The sequence below is a fragment of the Neolamprologus multifasciatus genome, chromosome 17 (genome assembly GCF_963576455.1).
Source record: "Neolamprologus multifasciatus chromosome 17, fNeoMul1.2, whole genome shotgun sequence".
Taxonomy (NCBI): domain Eukaryota; kingdom Metazoa; phylum Chordata; class Actinopteri; order Cichliformes; family Cichlidae; genus Neolamprologus; species Neolamprologus multifasciatus.
Window position 1 is genome coordinate 22,943,896 of NC_140455.1, and position 14,395 is coordinate 22,958,290.

Consider the following 14,395-nt stretch of genomic DNA (forward strand, 5'->3'; position numbering starts at 1 on the left):
TCGGGCCATTATAGCCTCAACAGGCAGAAGATTGGGTTCCCAGGATGCTATGAAATCCTGCTCAGAAGCTATTATGCTGCACAGAACGAGCGGGGAGATAATCCCAGGCATCTCTATTCACACCTGTCCACTAATATTCACATCACAAAGGCAGCTTGTGTGAGCAAGTCTTCATTTGCATAGTTTGCTGTCCCCCCCAATCCAACAGGAGGAGAAAAGAGAAAACTTTTCACAAAAGGAGTCCATCTGCTGGGCAACCGGTTTCTGGATTTTTGTGTTTCCATCTGTGTGCAAAGCTCATAGGATCTCAAACCATGAGATAAAGCTTCCATAATTAAAGCTGGATTATAAAACTTACAGTTGGGTAAACATTACTTTTAAATGGTGACACAATGCCAAAAAACTTATATATATTAAGAAGAATATTAAACTAAAACAACAAAAACACTACGTTTTTTTCTATACAGATAAAAAGTAGGAGCTGGCGTTACTAATTCATCAATAAACAGAACAATACAACATCAAAAGATTGTAATTTTATATTTTTTGTAGAATCTGAGTGTTATATTTGAGTTAATGAGGTACACAGTAATTGAAAATTGCAAATCTTTACTTTTTCCTGAAGGGGTTACTGCACCAGAGGCAGTGCAGGAAATGACTTCAAACTGCAACTTTAGGAAGTCTGAAAATACTCAAGACAAATTTAAGATGCTGGAGGTTGATTATAGGAGTACACCCTTTAATGGTGAACTCAAACCAGGCAAGTGTGTTTAAACCAGTCCAGTTCAGTAATGAGCGTTTATGCTTCATCGTGCTCGGTTCAGCCCACTAAAACAGATGAGATTTGGAATGGTTCACTGAACTCAGGCGCGGTAATCATCTGGTTTGATTGCACTTCCTTAAGATGAGCTGCTCCGTGCAGTATGACTGAAATGTGATAAATACATGAAGGCAGACGAGAGCACTATACCCAGAAATAAACAAAAAAGCCTCAAAGTACAAAGAATCATGGCGTCCTCTGATCTGTGCACGAGCGCTTTTCTTTAACTGCAAGAAACGCAACAAATGCATTTACATAACTCTGACATAGCTGCCAAACAGATACGATCGTCTAAGCTGGTAACCATCTGACCCTGCTGACCTTCTGAATAACTGGCACGGGTGTGCGAAAGCATCAGACACGTGTCAAAATGTCCCCGGGGATGCTCCTTCGAAATCACCGGCCTAACTATAACGCGAAACACGTGCATTAATCTCATGTTACGCAGGTTTCTGATTGCCCGACTTGAGGAAAAGTTTGGCTTCCCATTCAGGAAATCTGTCACATTATATTTAGCAGCAGAGGTACTTCAGCAGCTGAAGACAAAAGTCAAAGATTGATCTTTGGCGGCCTGCAGTCACCTGGGCTTTAGGTCTCCATTTGATCACCGCTAACGGAAGATAAGCGGAACAGTTTAATCACTGTTATCTAACTCCAGGTGACGATGCTTGACAAAGTATGATGATCAGAACCTACCAATCAGAGTTGTGGAGTCAGATGAATACAAATGCTTTCAGCAGGGAACCTTTTTTTAAACCTGCATAGTATTTGTCATCTTATTTAACAATTGTAGTGATCTGCCTTCAGCTGTACATAATTAACTTTTAAATAACAATTAAAAGAGAACATTAACAGGAATTGCAAGGCGCTGACAGGAATTAGGGTATGCAAATAGTTTACAAGCACACTGGGCACAGTGTTGGACTGCAAGCACATCAGCATCACATAGCACCCATGTCTAGTGCACAGAAAACCTGCAGTTTCTTTCATTGGACACTTAAAGCTGAATTCAAAACCAGCAGGTACGTCCATCTTTATACTCATACTCACTATACTTTTAGGGATAAGGACCTGCCTCAGGAAGTTCTACAAACTTTCTCAGACCACAGCACTTCCACTTCTTTCTCCTTCTTCCCCACTCACACAAATCAGCTCACCACCTCATCAGATCACCTACTACTTCCCCCAATAATAGACGGTTCGCCCACTTTACTACATAATGAGCTGCCTATGGGCTCGATCTAGCATATCTGGCGCAGCCCAGAGTGCTGAAGCCCAGCATTACAGCCTGGCTTGTGACCAGTTTTCAAACGGCTTTGCTCGACACTGCGGAGCACCTAATAACAGGATGTGAGGCTCCAACTGACAGGCTGGTCAAACTCCAAGTTGTGCTGCCCCAGGGGCATATTGTTCTGGGTAGCTATCAAATAGGAGAATGAAAGGTGGTCACAGACCAATTTGAAACACATCAGAATACCATCCCCTTACCAAAAAAAGAAACCAACAAAAAACAAAAGGGTGGGCATCTATTCCGAGAATTTCTGTGTAATTTGAGTGTTTTTTCAGTGTTGGCCAAGCTTCATATCAGAGTTCCTGCATGTGTCTGAACCACAGGAATCGGCCAGGAGTGCAACATGATTTAAATCCAATAACAATGAATGTGCAGCACACATACTGTACACCTCCACCCTCTCCCACCATCTGAGAACTGCTTTCATTTCTCTCCAGCAGAGGCTCGATTAAACCAGACACATGTATGGGAGGAATTTGGAGTGTAGGAAGGCAAGTGGTGTTCAAGTGCAAGACACAGAAGCCACTATTTCCTTACAAAAAATAAAAATGCACAAGCATCAAGCATCCACCCATTTCCACACATACAAGAGGCTAACTTTCACTAATACTTTTTTGGGAATACTTTTATTCCCAATAGAGAAAAAACATGACCAATCCCAAAATGGGCCTCCAAATTATACCCATTCTGATGCTAAGGTGAATCTCTGCCCTCTTTTCCCCCGACTCACCTCATTGGATGGTATGTTCACGACACCTGTGGATCTCCTCTTTTCCCTTAACTTCCTCTTCTCGATCTGTCCTTTCCCCTTCCTGGCGCTGGGCCCGGTGCTCTTCTTCTCCTTGCCCTTGCTGCTGGGTGACGGGCTTTCCTTGTCACTGTCGTTGCAAGCCATGGGAGTAGAGTCCTGAGTCTTCTCCGGCTGAGGCAGGGCCTTCTTCAGGTTGCTTCCCGGCGTGGCTGAGGGTGTCACGGGGTGGTGCATTTCCTCCTCGGGCCTCTTTAGAGAAGTGCCAGAGGAGGACCGAGCAACCGCGTAGGAGGAGGGGTGGCAGTTCCCAGCGGAGGAGTTTCGGTCCGGGTTGCCGTTGTTGGTGAACTCGGTGGCCGAAGGAAGAGGAGGAGGAGATGGAGGAGGAACGGCGTAGCGGCTGCTGTTTGTATTGCTGGCACCCAAGGGAGTACCAGTGGCTGCGGCAATGTCCCCCAGCATTTTGGCTCTCATTTTCTCCCGTTTTGCCTTCCACTCCTCCAAAAAGTCCGTCGCGGCGCTTGACTTGAATCCGCCTGTGGCCATGATCCCTTTTTTCTGATAAGTTCAAAGTCGAACGGAGGAAAAAAGTAACTTAAAAGTTGAAGTTGATGTGAATTTTCAGCTCTCGGTCGCCGTCCTAATTGCACCGCATTCCTCAAGTGATTAACTCGGGAGCTGCTGAAAGGTAGAATGAAAATAAAAAGTCAGGACAAGTAAACTTTCAGCTGTTCATTATGGAGGTGTTTTCACCTCCACCTCGCGATACTCCGCGTGCAGGACGGGTTTTGTTTAAAAAGAAAGTTTACAAAGTCCGTTTATCTCTAAGGTAACTTTCCGCCCGAAAGAAGAAAGTCAGAGTGTGGAGAAGTTGACGAGAGAACAACAAAGGTATAAATTCAGGTAGAAACCCACCTGAGTGGAGCTGTCTCGGTCGCTGAACTGCTCTTCACGGTCCAACCAGGTGTGCCCGAGCTGCTCTCACATGAACTGCTGTAGTCTGCGGAGCTGGGACCCGCCGTGCTCGCTCTGCCCCTCTGAAAACACCGGCTTGAATCCCGTAAGTGCGCGAACACGTCCGACTAAAGCCGAAGCAGAGGAGGGGCGCTGTGTAATAACTCTTTACTGTTCCCACAGGTGCTTTCGGGTTTAAGGCCATTTGTTAAAGCTTTTACAATACTTATCGGCGATATTTCCATAAAAATAAAGGTTAATATAGTTAATTATTTTTATCATAACATTTCTATATTTTCATGCTTCCTTATATGTAAGTTGTGTAAAGTGTATATGTACAAAGTTTCAAGCAGCTCAGATTCTTTTATTCTGCTTGTATATATTTATATCTTTTTCAGTTTTAATTCTCATATTATTATTATTATTATTATTTATTTTTATTTTTTTTATTTATTTATTTTTTTACAATTGTTTCTATTGTTTTTAAATCACCAGCTGGTTTATTTATCTAATTTTGTATGTGGATTATTTTCTGTTTGCCATTTGCAGTCATTGCACAGGGGGACATATTTCTTCACTGTGAATATGACAATCATTTTCTATAATTTTGAAAAGTATTTATCTATCTATGTTACAAAAAACTAGCCAAGACCAGTAAAATGACTGCAAATCCCTCCTTACCTTTCTTTAATAAGTGTAAAGAAAGGAAAGAATTGGTTCCATTGTCGATTAGAAATTTGATAAACATTTTGATTTGTATAAGAGCTGCATTTATGCTCTTTAGATTAGCTTTGGGGCCTTTTTATTACCTTGCCGTAAGAAGAAAAAGTGTAAAGAAGAAGCATTTTCTCCTTTGATGAGCCACCCAGTTACAAAAGCATGATTAACTGCTTCGTAAGAATAAGGGCAAGGTCTGCTGTCATAACATGTGCATGCATATTTAACAGTGCAAAAGCAACAACTCTGCATATGTACAGTTTCTTTTGTAATAAACATTCGTATTTTACTTCTTTATGATCCGAACACTGTCTCTAGGTCTAGAATTCTGTTCACCCCCGTGTAGTTATGCTGGCTTTGCATCACCACTCAGCAATCGAAATTCATTTTTTACAATTTCATTGCTGTTTTCATACTTTTTTTTTAGCCATCAGTTGGTCAAATTGGACCCTCTGGTGGGTCCAGACCTGTCCTTGAAAATCCATCCACTCCTTGCTTTAAGCTGTAATTCACTGAAAACTTTCTATTTTGCTCTGAGAGTTGAGTTTGAGAGTTTGAAAATGTTATTGTTAAAGTCCCTGTACACCTATGCGGCTCTGACTTGTGTCAACAGCAACGGTGTCGCTGATTTCACGTCTTCAGTGGCCCTTTGATATTTGCATAGTCACAGTGCAACACTTCGGCACAAGGGCATTTCTCAACAACTTCTCTCACGCAGGTCCCACAGAGTCCCTTAGGCACCTGATAACTCACCCAACCAGCTCTGATCAGATGAAATGCTTTCAGGGAAACTTGATCCCTGGGTAGGGTGAGGGCAACTTTCGATGACTGAGCAGTTCATTTCATCTTATTTTTGTTATGACTTGACAGTTTACAAAAAATGTGCGCTGCTCAAAGTTGAAACTTCACTTTAAAAATCGACATGCAATTATATCTGTACTCAGTTGTTGCTCTGAAATATCCGAGTCCTCAAAGTACCGAATCATGCGTTCAACAGACAGAACACATGTTTGATAACAATAATAAACCTCCATTACATTAAAAAAAAGAGCAAAAATGAATGTTAGTGTGAACACTTTCAGTGTGTTTCTTAGACGGGAACAGTCCTTCTAGAAGGAATCCTTGCACCTCAGCATAGTGAAAAGCCTTCAGGCACTTACACGGCCACTTTGTTAGGTACAAACTGTTCAACTGCTTGCTAACAGAAATATCTACTCAGCCAATCACATAACTGCAGCTCTATGCATTAAGACCTGTACACATGGTCACGATGACATGCTGAAATTCAAACCGAGCATCAGAGTGGGGAAGAAAGATGATTTCGCTGACTTTGAATGCAACACGTTGTTGATGGTCTGAGTATTTCAGAAGCAGCTGTTTTCCTAGGATTTTCCCATACAACGATCAACAATCTCTGAGGAATGCTTCCTCAGTTTTGTTGAATCGATTCCATAATGAATTAAGGCAACAAAAAAAAAAACTGGTACCGGCAACATGTAAGTGGCCGGTGAGTGTATTTAGGGAGTTGTTTTGATGCAGTGTCCAAATTAACGAAACTTTTTATGATCATAAAAACTGCGTTGATGATTTCTGAGCCCAAATAAGTTTCAGGATTGTTTGCAATTTCTTAAACATCACAAGCTAGCCTATCCCAGCTGTCTTAGGGTGAGAGGTGGGGTACTCCCTGGACAGGTTGCCAGTCTGTCGCAGGGCTAACACATAGACAAAGACAACCATTTGTGCTCACATTCACTCCCCCATTCACACCTATGGACAATCTAGTGTTCCCAATTAACCTATCCCCAGTCTTTGGACTGTGGGAGGAAGCCGGAGTACCCGGGGAGAACCCACGCAAACAGGGGGAGAACATGCAAACTCCACACAGAAAGGCCCCGGCCTGATGTTGGAATTGAACTCAGAACCTTCTTGCTGTGAGGCAACATATTCACATATTGTTGGTGTTCACTGTCTTGCCTGATGACACTTTAGGACACATACTGAAGGAGCTGGGAATCAAAGCCACCGATCTTCCCATTAGTGGATGACCTACGCTGTCTCCTGAGCCACGGCTGCCTGACTTCACAGAAACAGGCCTTGGGACTTCTTTATGAAACATCCTGAGGTCTGATCATTGCTTTCAAGAAAGGTGCTTCACAAATCCAGTTTACGTCTACTATTAGTGCACAAAGAAAATGCCAGAGAAGCTCTCTTCGAGGACGAGAAGCGCAGTGACAGTTTTATGAGGGAGTTAACAAATGATAAAACTGTTTTCAAGCTCAAGCACAAACTCAGAACAAGGAGTTAATATGATGGGAAGCCGCACAACAGCTACCAGCTCATTAAAATACAGCAGGTTTTGCAGCTTTCAGTCGAGTCTATGTATAACTTTGTTTCTAAAAACAAGTCCCAAAGACATCATTATCATTTCAAACCTGTTCTGGAGTTCTCCTGCATAATGAGCCGTAGTTAGAGGAAGTATAATTAATACAACATCCTGCGAGTCCTTGCAGCATACTGTTGCAAAGCTCCGTTTTCATTACTCTGCATTGCATTCCAGTGATATTCCAGCCACATTCATGCCATTACCCAACTGTACAAGCACAGGCTTCTCTGCTTGCAGTGATTTAAAGCTGCTATAGGTGCTTACTGTCAGGAACCTAATTTCATGCTATGTTAATATCCCCATAACTCACCTGTGCTGAAGGATATGAGCCTATTGGTGCTTGATTTGTGTGCGGCCAGCTTGCTCACAAGGGTGCACTGACTTTAAGGGAAGTTTACCATGGATACTCAAATGTGCATATCTGAAATAGATTGGCTTACATGTTATTAGTTTGGTGTTTTTCTGCCATAAAGAGCAAAAAATGTGACCTATCCACGTGTCTCAGGAGTGAGTGGGAGGCCAGGCATTCAGCCATTATCTCTGCATGTGCTAACCCTGGTACAGATAATGAGAAAACCTGGGTGGAGCATGGGAGTGAGGTGCCTCTCCTAAAAATAAACCTTGATCTATGGACTCGGGTCACTCTGCTGCATATTTAGCATATTTCTGTCTGCTGTTGAGGAGGGGGAGAAAAAAAAGAATGAGGAACGGGGGTGCTTAAAGGCTGCTGCTAAGTGTTTCCTTTCATGCCAACACAAACGCTGCTGTGCAACTTAAATGCCCAATAGCATTCCAGTAATGCATTACTGAAATAGCCAAGCTCAGGCTCGGTATATAATGAACACTGAATTTGTATTCAAAGTACCCAAGAAGACTCTGAGAGCTATAATAAGTGGCCCTATCATGCATTTTGTAACCAATAACACATTTATGGTAAAGAGGAATAAAATGCAGCGCTCGCTAGGCTGTAAAATGAGCAGTGCACGTAAAAATATATTATACATAACAGTGTGTAATAGCCACTCTTGCATTCACACATTTTCATTTATTTGACAGTAATGCTGCAGTCAGGAGCTATTAGGTGGGTAATTTGAGCAGACTCAATCCGAGCTCGCTCCCCATGAAATTGTTTGTCCAATCTAAGGAAGTATTCAAGAAGTGTTTCTCCCAAGCCTACCAGATGTTTGCGCACATATGTCGAGTGGGCCAGGAGTCCACAGAACAGGGGATTTTCACAAGAGAAAGCCTTGGAAATATTTATTTGGTTTTTAAATGAGAATCTGGTAATTGTGATGTGTTGTTGTTTCATAGAAGAAAAGAGTCACAAAGAAAGAGTCCTGTGATGAATCCACTGCCTTATTAGGCACACCTGTTCATCAGATCATCACATGGTATAAAGATGCAGTCAAAAAGATCCGGTGAAGTTCAAACTGAGCATCAGAATGGGGACGAAAGGTCATTTTAGGGGCTTTTAATGCAGGTTGATGGTACCAGCCAGGCTGGTTTGAGTATTTCAGAAACTGGTGATCTACTGGGATTTTCCCCACACAACCAACTTTAAGTTTTACAGAGAATGGTCTGACAAAAAAATCAACTGAGCAGCTCTGGGTAAAAATACTTTGTTGATGTCAAGGGTTAGAGGAGAATGGCAAGATTGCTACAAGGAAGGCAGCAATAACTCAAATAACCGCTTGTTACAACTTGAAGAGCACAACACATTGAAGCAGACAGCAGCTAAAGACCACACCAGGTGTGGTCACCTGTCAGCTAAGAACAGGATTACGAGGCTACAGATTACACGGGCTCACCTAAATTGGACAATAGAAGACTGAAAAAACGCTGTCTGGTCTCGTGAGTCTCGATTTCTATTATGTCATTTGGATCGAAGGGTCAGAATTTGGAATAAATAACATGAAAGCATGCCCGGTATTAGCGGTTTGGGCTGGCGGTGTTGTTGTAATGGCGTGAGGGATTTTCTTGACACACTTTTGGGCCCCTCAGTATCAACTGAAACACTACATCCTACATGACCATGTCCATTCCTTTATGCCCACAGTGTACTCATCTTCTTGTGGCTGCTCCCAACAAATTAACAGAAGAAGAATTAAAGCATGTATGAAGGCAAAAAAATGTAGCATTAATACATAAATTAATACTATTTGTGTGTTTAAGTTGAGTATTGCCATATTTGAATAATAGGCTAGCACACTTGATTAGCGAGGCTCATCTGTGACTTGTTATTAACAGAGATGCTAACAGGGCTAACATTGAGTATCTTTTAGGAGAAACAATTGTTAAATAAGACTAAAGAGCACCCACCGATCACTCAGCACAGTATGTATGTTTTTAAAAATAGGGGGGAAATTAGCTAGAGAAACCAGACTGTAAACACACTCTTCAACTCTGTCAAGTTGGGTATTTTAATATGGGCATCGGCTCATTCTGTAGCTTCAAGAGTTCAAGAAGAGCTTGTTTCATGATCAGTCACTTGCTGTCATATAGCTTGAAATATGCTGTATTGGTGTCTATTTGCACAAAGCTCTTTGGCTGCCCAGGGAAAGGGACTGTTTGAGTTCAACCTATGCAGAAGCAACAGCGTCATTTTATGTAGACATAAAGGGTATGCCAATCTTATCATGATCAAACATTAGGAAGTGTTATTCAGAAACTGATACTGCTTTCTCTAGAAATGTATTTAAAAAGACAATTGATGGAATTCTTATCAAACTGGATATATCTCATTTTTGTTTGCTGAAAGGTTTTTCAAGATAAATTATTATAAAATGTTAACACTGTTCTCAAAGGTCAGCACTGCATTACCTCACAATGATGATAATAGAGGCTCGGCTAATCTAAGAGTCTGAAGCTTGATTATTGCAATGTCTCAAAAGCTAAACCAAACTTCAATATCACATAAATGAATACAGGAGGGCATATATTAATAAAACTACTGAATCACTGAGTATAAAATACAGGCTATGTGAGCCTGGTAAATGAGGCCAAGAATGTGAGCACGTATAGATTCAAGTTTCTTGGTGGAGAGCTTTTTGTAAAACCCGGAAAGAATACTTCTTTTTTCTTTTTGCTCACTTTGACCTCCCTTTTCCCCCCAAAGTTGATCCTGGATTTATGCTGCTGAGCTTCCTGTTACCGTCCTGTTGTAGTTTAATCCTCCATCATGTCCAGGACTGTGAGTCAGCAGAGCTCAGCACTGAGCTACAACAGCAGGAAGGAAGTTAACCAGAGGGAAAGCAGATGGTAGTAGGTGACACACTTCCTGTAAGATACCGGAGAAATGCAGCAGTGATCCATTCGCTGATCCATTCATTTTGGCCCTCAAATGAAACAGTTTGAATGCAAGGCACAAATTATAGCAAGTAGGAAGTTTAAAACAAGAAACAGCAGGTTATTCAAGACCGAATGATAAGTCCCTCTTTTAAGAGTATTAATTTTTTCCACCCATTGTATTTGTGATATCATTCTTTTGGTCACTACCCAGAGCTCGTGGCCACAGGTGAGGGGAGGAATGTAGATCAACCGGTAAATCCACCGCTTTGTTTTCACTCTCTCTTCACCACAACAGACCAGATAGAGGTGCATCCGTCAAATCTACAGCAACTCCAGAATTTCTGGGGAATGTTTCCAACGCCTTGTGAAATCTATAACTCAAAAAATTAAGGAGGTAATAGAGATAAATGGTGGTTCAACCCAGTAATAGTAAGATATCCTAATAAACAACCTTCGGGGCTGAAAAATGAAGCTAATGTGGACATGCAAAAAACTGCAGCCTCTGGAATGGCCACTCGATGATGCTAATCATCAGCCATGAAAATAACAGATTTACAGCCTGGTACGGAAAAAATATTTGGACTCTGTAGTATATTTTACGATAACTGTATAGGTTGATGATATATAACAAATAAGCTTGTTATTAGGTAATGCTAACAGCTTGCTAACCAAATAAGCTGATTATTAGCTAATGCTACCAGCTTGCTAACCAAGCTTGCTAGCTTTAGCTAATAACTTAGCTATCCACTCTCTAGTTTAATATTTTTCCTTAACATTTCCACTGACTAGACTAGACAATTGTTTAGAATGTGTGAAAATGAACCCATGCTGATATCCTCAAACTGTAACAAAAGTGTAATGAAGCTAGAATCAGTCTCATCTTCATCTGTGACTACCAAAGCCAATTTTTTCTTGATTAATCTAGTTAAAACTACACTCATCTACAGGTTCTTCAGTGTTCCCTTGACAGAGCAGGATGTTTAGTTTCCTGTAAATCCAGCCGACATCTAGATTCATCCATCGCAATCCAACCCGCCTTGAATCCAATTTTTCTTAACTGATCGTGTTCATCTTTGTTTGTGTGGCAGACTTGAGCTGTCACGTCACCCGTACACCTCGATTAGTCATCGTTTGTCATCTAGCAAAACCCAGCTGCTGTTTGTCCACAGAGTGAGCCGAGGGTTTTGCTCATCTCTCAGAACCTAAGATTATACTTGGGAGTTTAAAATTAAAACTGGGAGGAGGTTTGTTTGGGGCACTGTAACGATGGAGTTGGGTAACGAGGGAGATTAGACCATCAGAGTAACAAAAATGAGTGAGAGCATCTCACCAACCATCGTTGTGGATGGTTCCCAACCTTGAAAAGCAGAGCAAGTCATGTCATGGTGGAGATGACATGACATGACCATTTAGGTCTGCTGAGATTTATTTCTCTTCACGTTTCTTACGCTTTATGGAGTTTTAACAAGACCTGACCATGACGATTAAAGAATAAAGCTAATGTTTTATTATTCATTTCAAGCAAAAGTTTTACAGATCAAACCTAATCTTTACCACATTCTAAATTTATTTAAATACCTGCTAATTATTACAAAGTTACAAACAAACACTAGAAATTAATACACCAAAAATGGTGCACAGATGTCTTAACCAGTCTGTGAGTACAGTTAATGACAAAACAGGCTCTATTAGTCACCAAAACATTGCATTAAAATATTCCAAAAAATGCTGAGAACACAAACACAATTCAACTGGGGTCCGGAATGTGGGGCCTCCCTGCTGCTGCGGAGTTGGGGCGGTCTGCTTCTCCCCACCGCAGGGAAAAGGGTAGCACCACCTGGGTCTGGGTGCGGTTCCCCCCACCAGGGGCAAGGGTACCTAGACCCGGTTCGTAGAGTACGCTTAGGGAGTGTGATTGTGTGTACAGTGTCTCTTTATGTCTGTCTCCACGTTGGTTGAGTGTGGAGTAAGTGCATATGAGAGCATGAGGGTGGGAATGGATGTTTGTATCTGTGTGTGCCTGTATGTCTGTGTCTATATGTCAGGTTGGGTATCAGACGCCACCTCTCTGAGGACATCTCAGGCCCTCCAAGGTTTGGAGGCCTATCTCCCCCCACCACTTACCCTGCCGGGGGCGGACTCCCTCAGACATCGGTGCGTTGGTGGTTCTTTGTGTCCGGGGATGGGCGTCCAGGTACACACCGGCTCACTCCTTGGCGGCTGCTTATCGGGGCCTGGAGCCTGGGGCTTGCTCGGGCCACTTCGGAGGTGGGGTGCCCCCTGCCTCTCGGCCTGGGGCTCGGTCACTCAGGCACAGCTGGCTGCTGGCGGAGCTCACGGGCGCGTCACTGCAACCCACCCTGGCTTCTGCTCTGTGGCTGCTGAATGACCCCTCATCTGGGACTCTCCTCAGCTCTTTCTGGGACAGTGGCACGGCTGCCCCTCTGTTGGTCTTCCTTGGTCTCTTGTGTTCTGGGGGCCTCTGGATGTCTGGAGTTTTGATCTCCTCCATACCTGCTTCATGCCCTGGAGGACGGGGCAGTGGCCCCCCACACCCTCTAGCAGATCATTACATGAAGGAACCTTTTAAAAAAAACAAGCGCGTCCATGCTCACAGGTGTACACACGGGTGATCACACACACAAACTACACCCTTTTTGGCTCCTACCTCAAAGCACACTGTGCTGTCGATCTTACGTGCTGCACAATAATGTTTAATATTTAGTATTTACTGTCATATTCCCATATATCATTGTGATGTTGTTTATTCTATTACTCTCGTTTTCTTCTGCTTGTTTTCTTTTTTCTTTCTCAACAGGTGATCCAGGTGATCGATATATGTATTTTTTTTTCCTGCTTATTCTGTTGGTTTTTGTTTTTTGCCCTTCTCCCCCGTCCCTCTTCTCAACTGTTTTTCTTTCCCTCTTTCTTTCTCCCTTTTCTTTCCCCCAGTCAAGTCTGTCCCGTATTCAGCAAGTGAAAATAAAATAAAGAATAAAAGGTGAATCAAATGGACCATTACGGCAAAGCTGGGATGGTCAATTTGGTAAAGAAAATCCGTTGGGCATCTTTCTTCGCCTTTAGACAATAATTCTGATGGCAAAAGAGCCAAACGGGACAGGCAAAAAAAAAAAAAAAAAAAAAAACACAATTGAGAAGTCCAGTTCAGTGACTTGAAAAAGCATCTTTTTCAGAAACATAAATTTTTGACTTTAAGTCTTAATAAAATATAAAACAGTTGAGTTACATAGACATTTACTCCTACATAGTTATCATAAAGAGGAAAATTAAAAACAACATAATTTGTAGCAGTTACAGCTTGTAAAATCTCACCACTAGATATCAGTAGCTGAAAACGGAATTCTGTTTTCTTATAATTCTAGATACAGTAGCCCAAGCCTATTCAAATGGCGGCCCGCGGGCCAAATGCGGCCCAGAAGCAACCTGCGAGTGGCCCTGCCTGTGGTCCTGGCAGAAACACAGAGAAAACGCAAAAATTTATTCATTGATTTTTAAAAAAAAATTAAAAAATTAAAAAATTCCTACAGCGTAGTGTAGACTGTGAATGCAACACTCCTAGTAGCCTAGCAATATTTAACCCACAATGCACCGTGATGTAAACATATTAAACAATCATCGTAATATATGATGCGACAACAGCATGTCTTTCTCACTCCAAAAGCGCAAAATTGACAATGAAAATTGTCGGTTTAACCCTACCTGGACTGACAAATACTTATTCATTTTACCGAGTTTAATAATCTTACAACCGGAGTTGTACTACCATGATGAGGGTCCTGTACAGCCCAAGAGAGAGCTGCAGCAGCTTCCCTTCGTGTTTACTTCTTGGCGAAGAAGAAAAGGCCTTTCACAGATTCTGAAACAGTGAAACACTGCATGCTGGCCGTGGTGGATGCGGTGAAAAGTGATGAAAAAATTAAAGTAAGTGTGACATCTGCTATTTATAACGTACCCCTGTAGGACAGTTCAAATATTCGTAGAGTAGAAGTTCTGGCGTCAGACGAGTTTGAAATGCTGTTAGATGACCTGAAGAAAACTGATGTAATGTCTATAGCAGGAGATCACAGACAGAACTGATAATGCACAGTTGTGTGTATATGTCCGTTTTTTGGATGGGAAATTGCTCGGCTTACTACCGTTAGAGGTACACACAGCTGGCGAAATAATGTT

The 14,395-nt window shown here is 42.1% G+C and overlaps 1 protein-coding gene across 2 annotated transcripts in view; it reads right to left on the bottom strand.

The window, feature by feature from the left end:
- Nucleotides 1–3,917, bottom strand: part of pawr (PRKC, apoptosis, WT1, regulator) — a 70,083-nt gene extending 66,166 nt beyond the window's left edge. Inside the window, exons 1-2 of one of the 2 annotated variants that reach the window (XM_085137470.1) lie at nucleotides 3,778–3,917; nucleotides 2,842–3,540 (exon numbers count right to left, since the gene is read on the bottom strand). In XM_085137470.1, coding sequence (XP_084993596.1) covers nucleotides 2,842–3,408 — 567 coding nt within the window. In that variant the 5' untranslated portion in view covers nucleotides 3,409–3,540; nucleotides 3,778–3,917. Of the gene's footprint in view, nucleotides 1–2,841; nucleotides 3,544–3,777 lie in introns of both variants that reach the window. The other variant, XM_085137469.1, reaches the window with a different exon arrangement.
- Nucleotides 3,918–14,395: the final 10,478 nt, after the last annotated feature.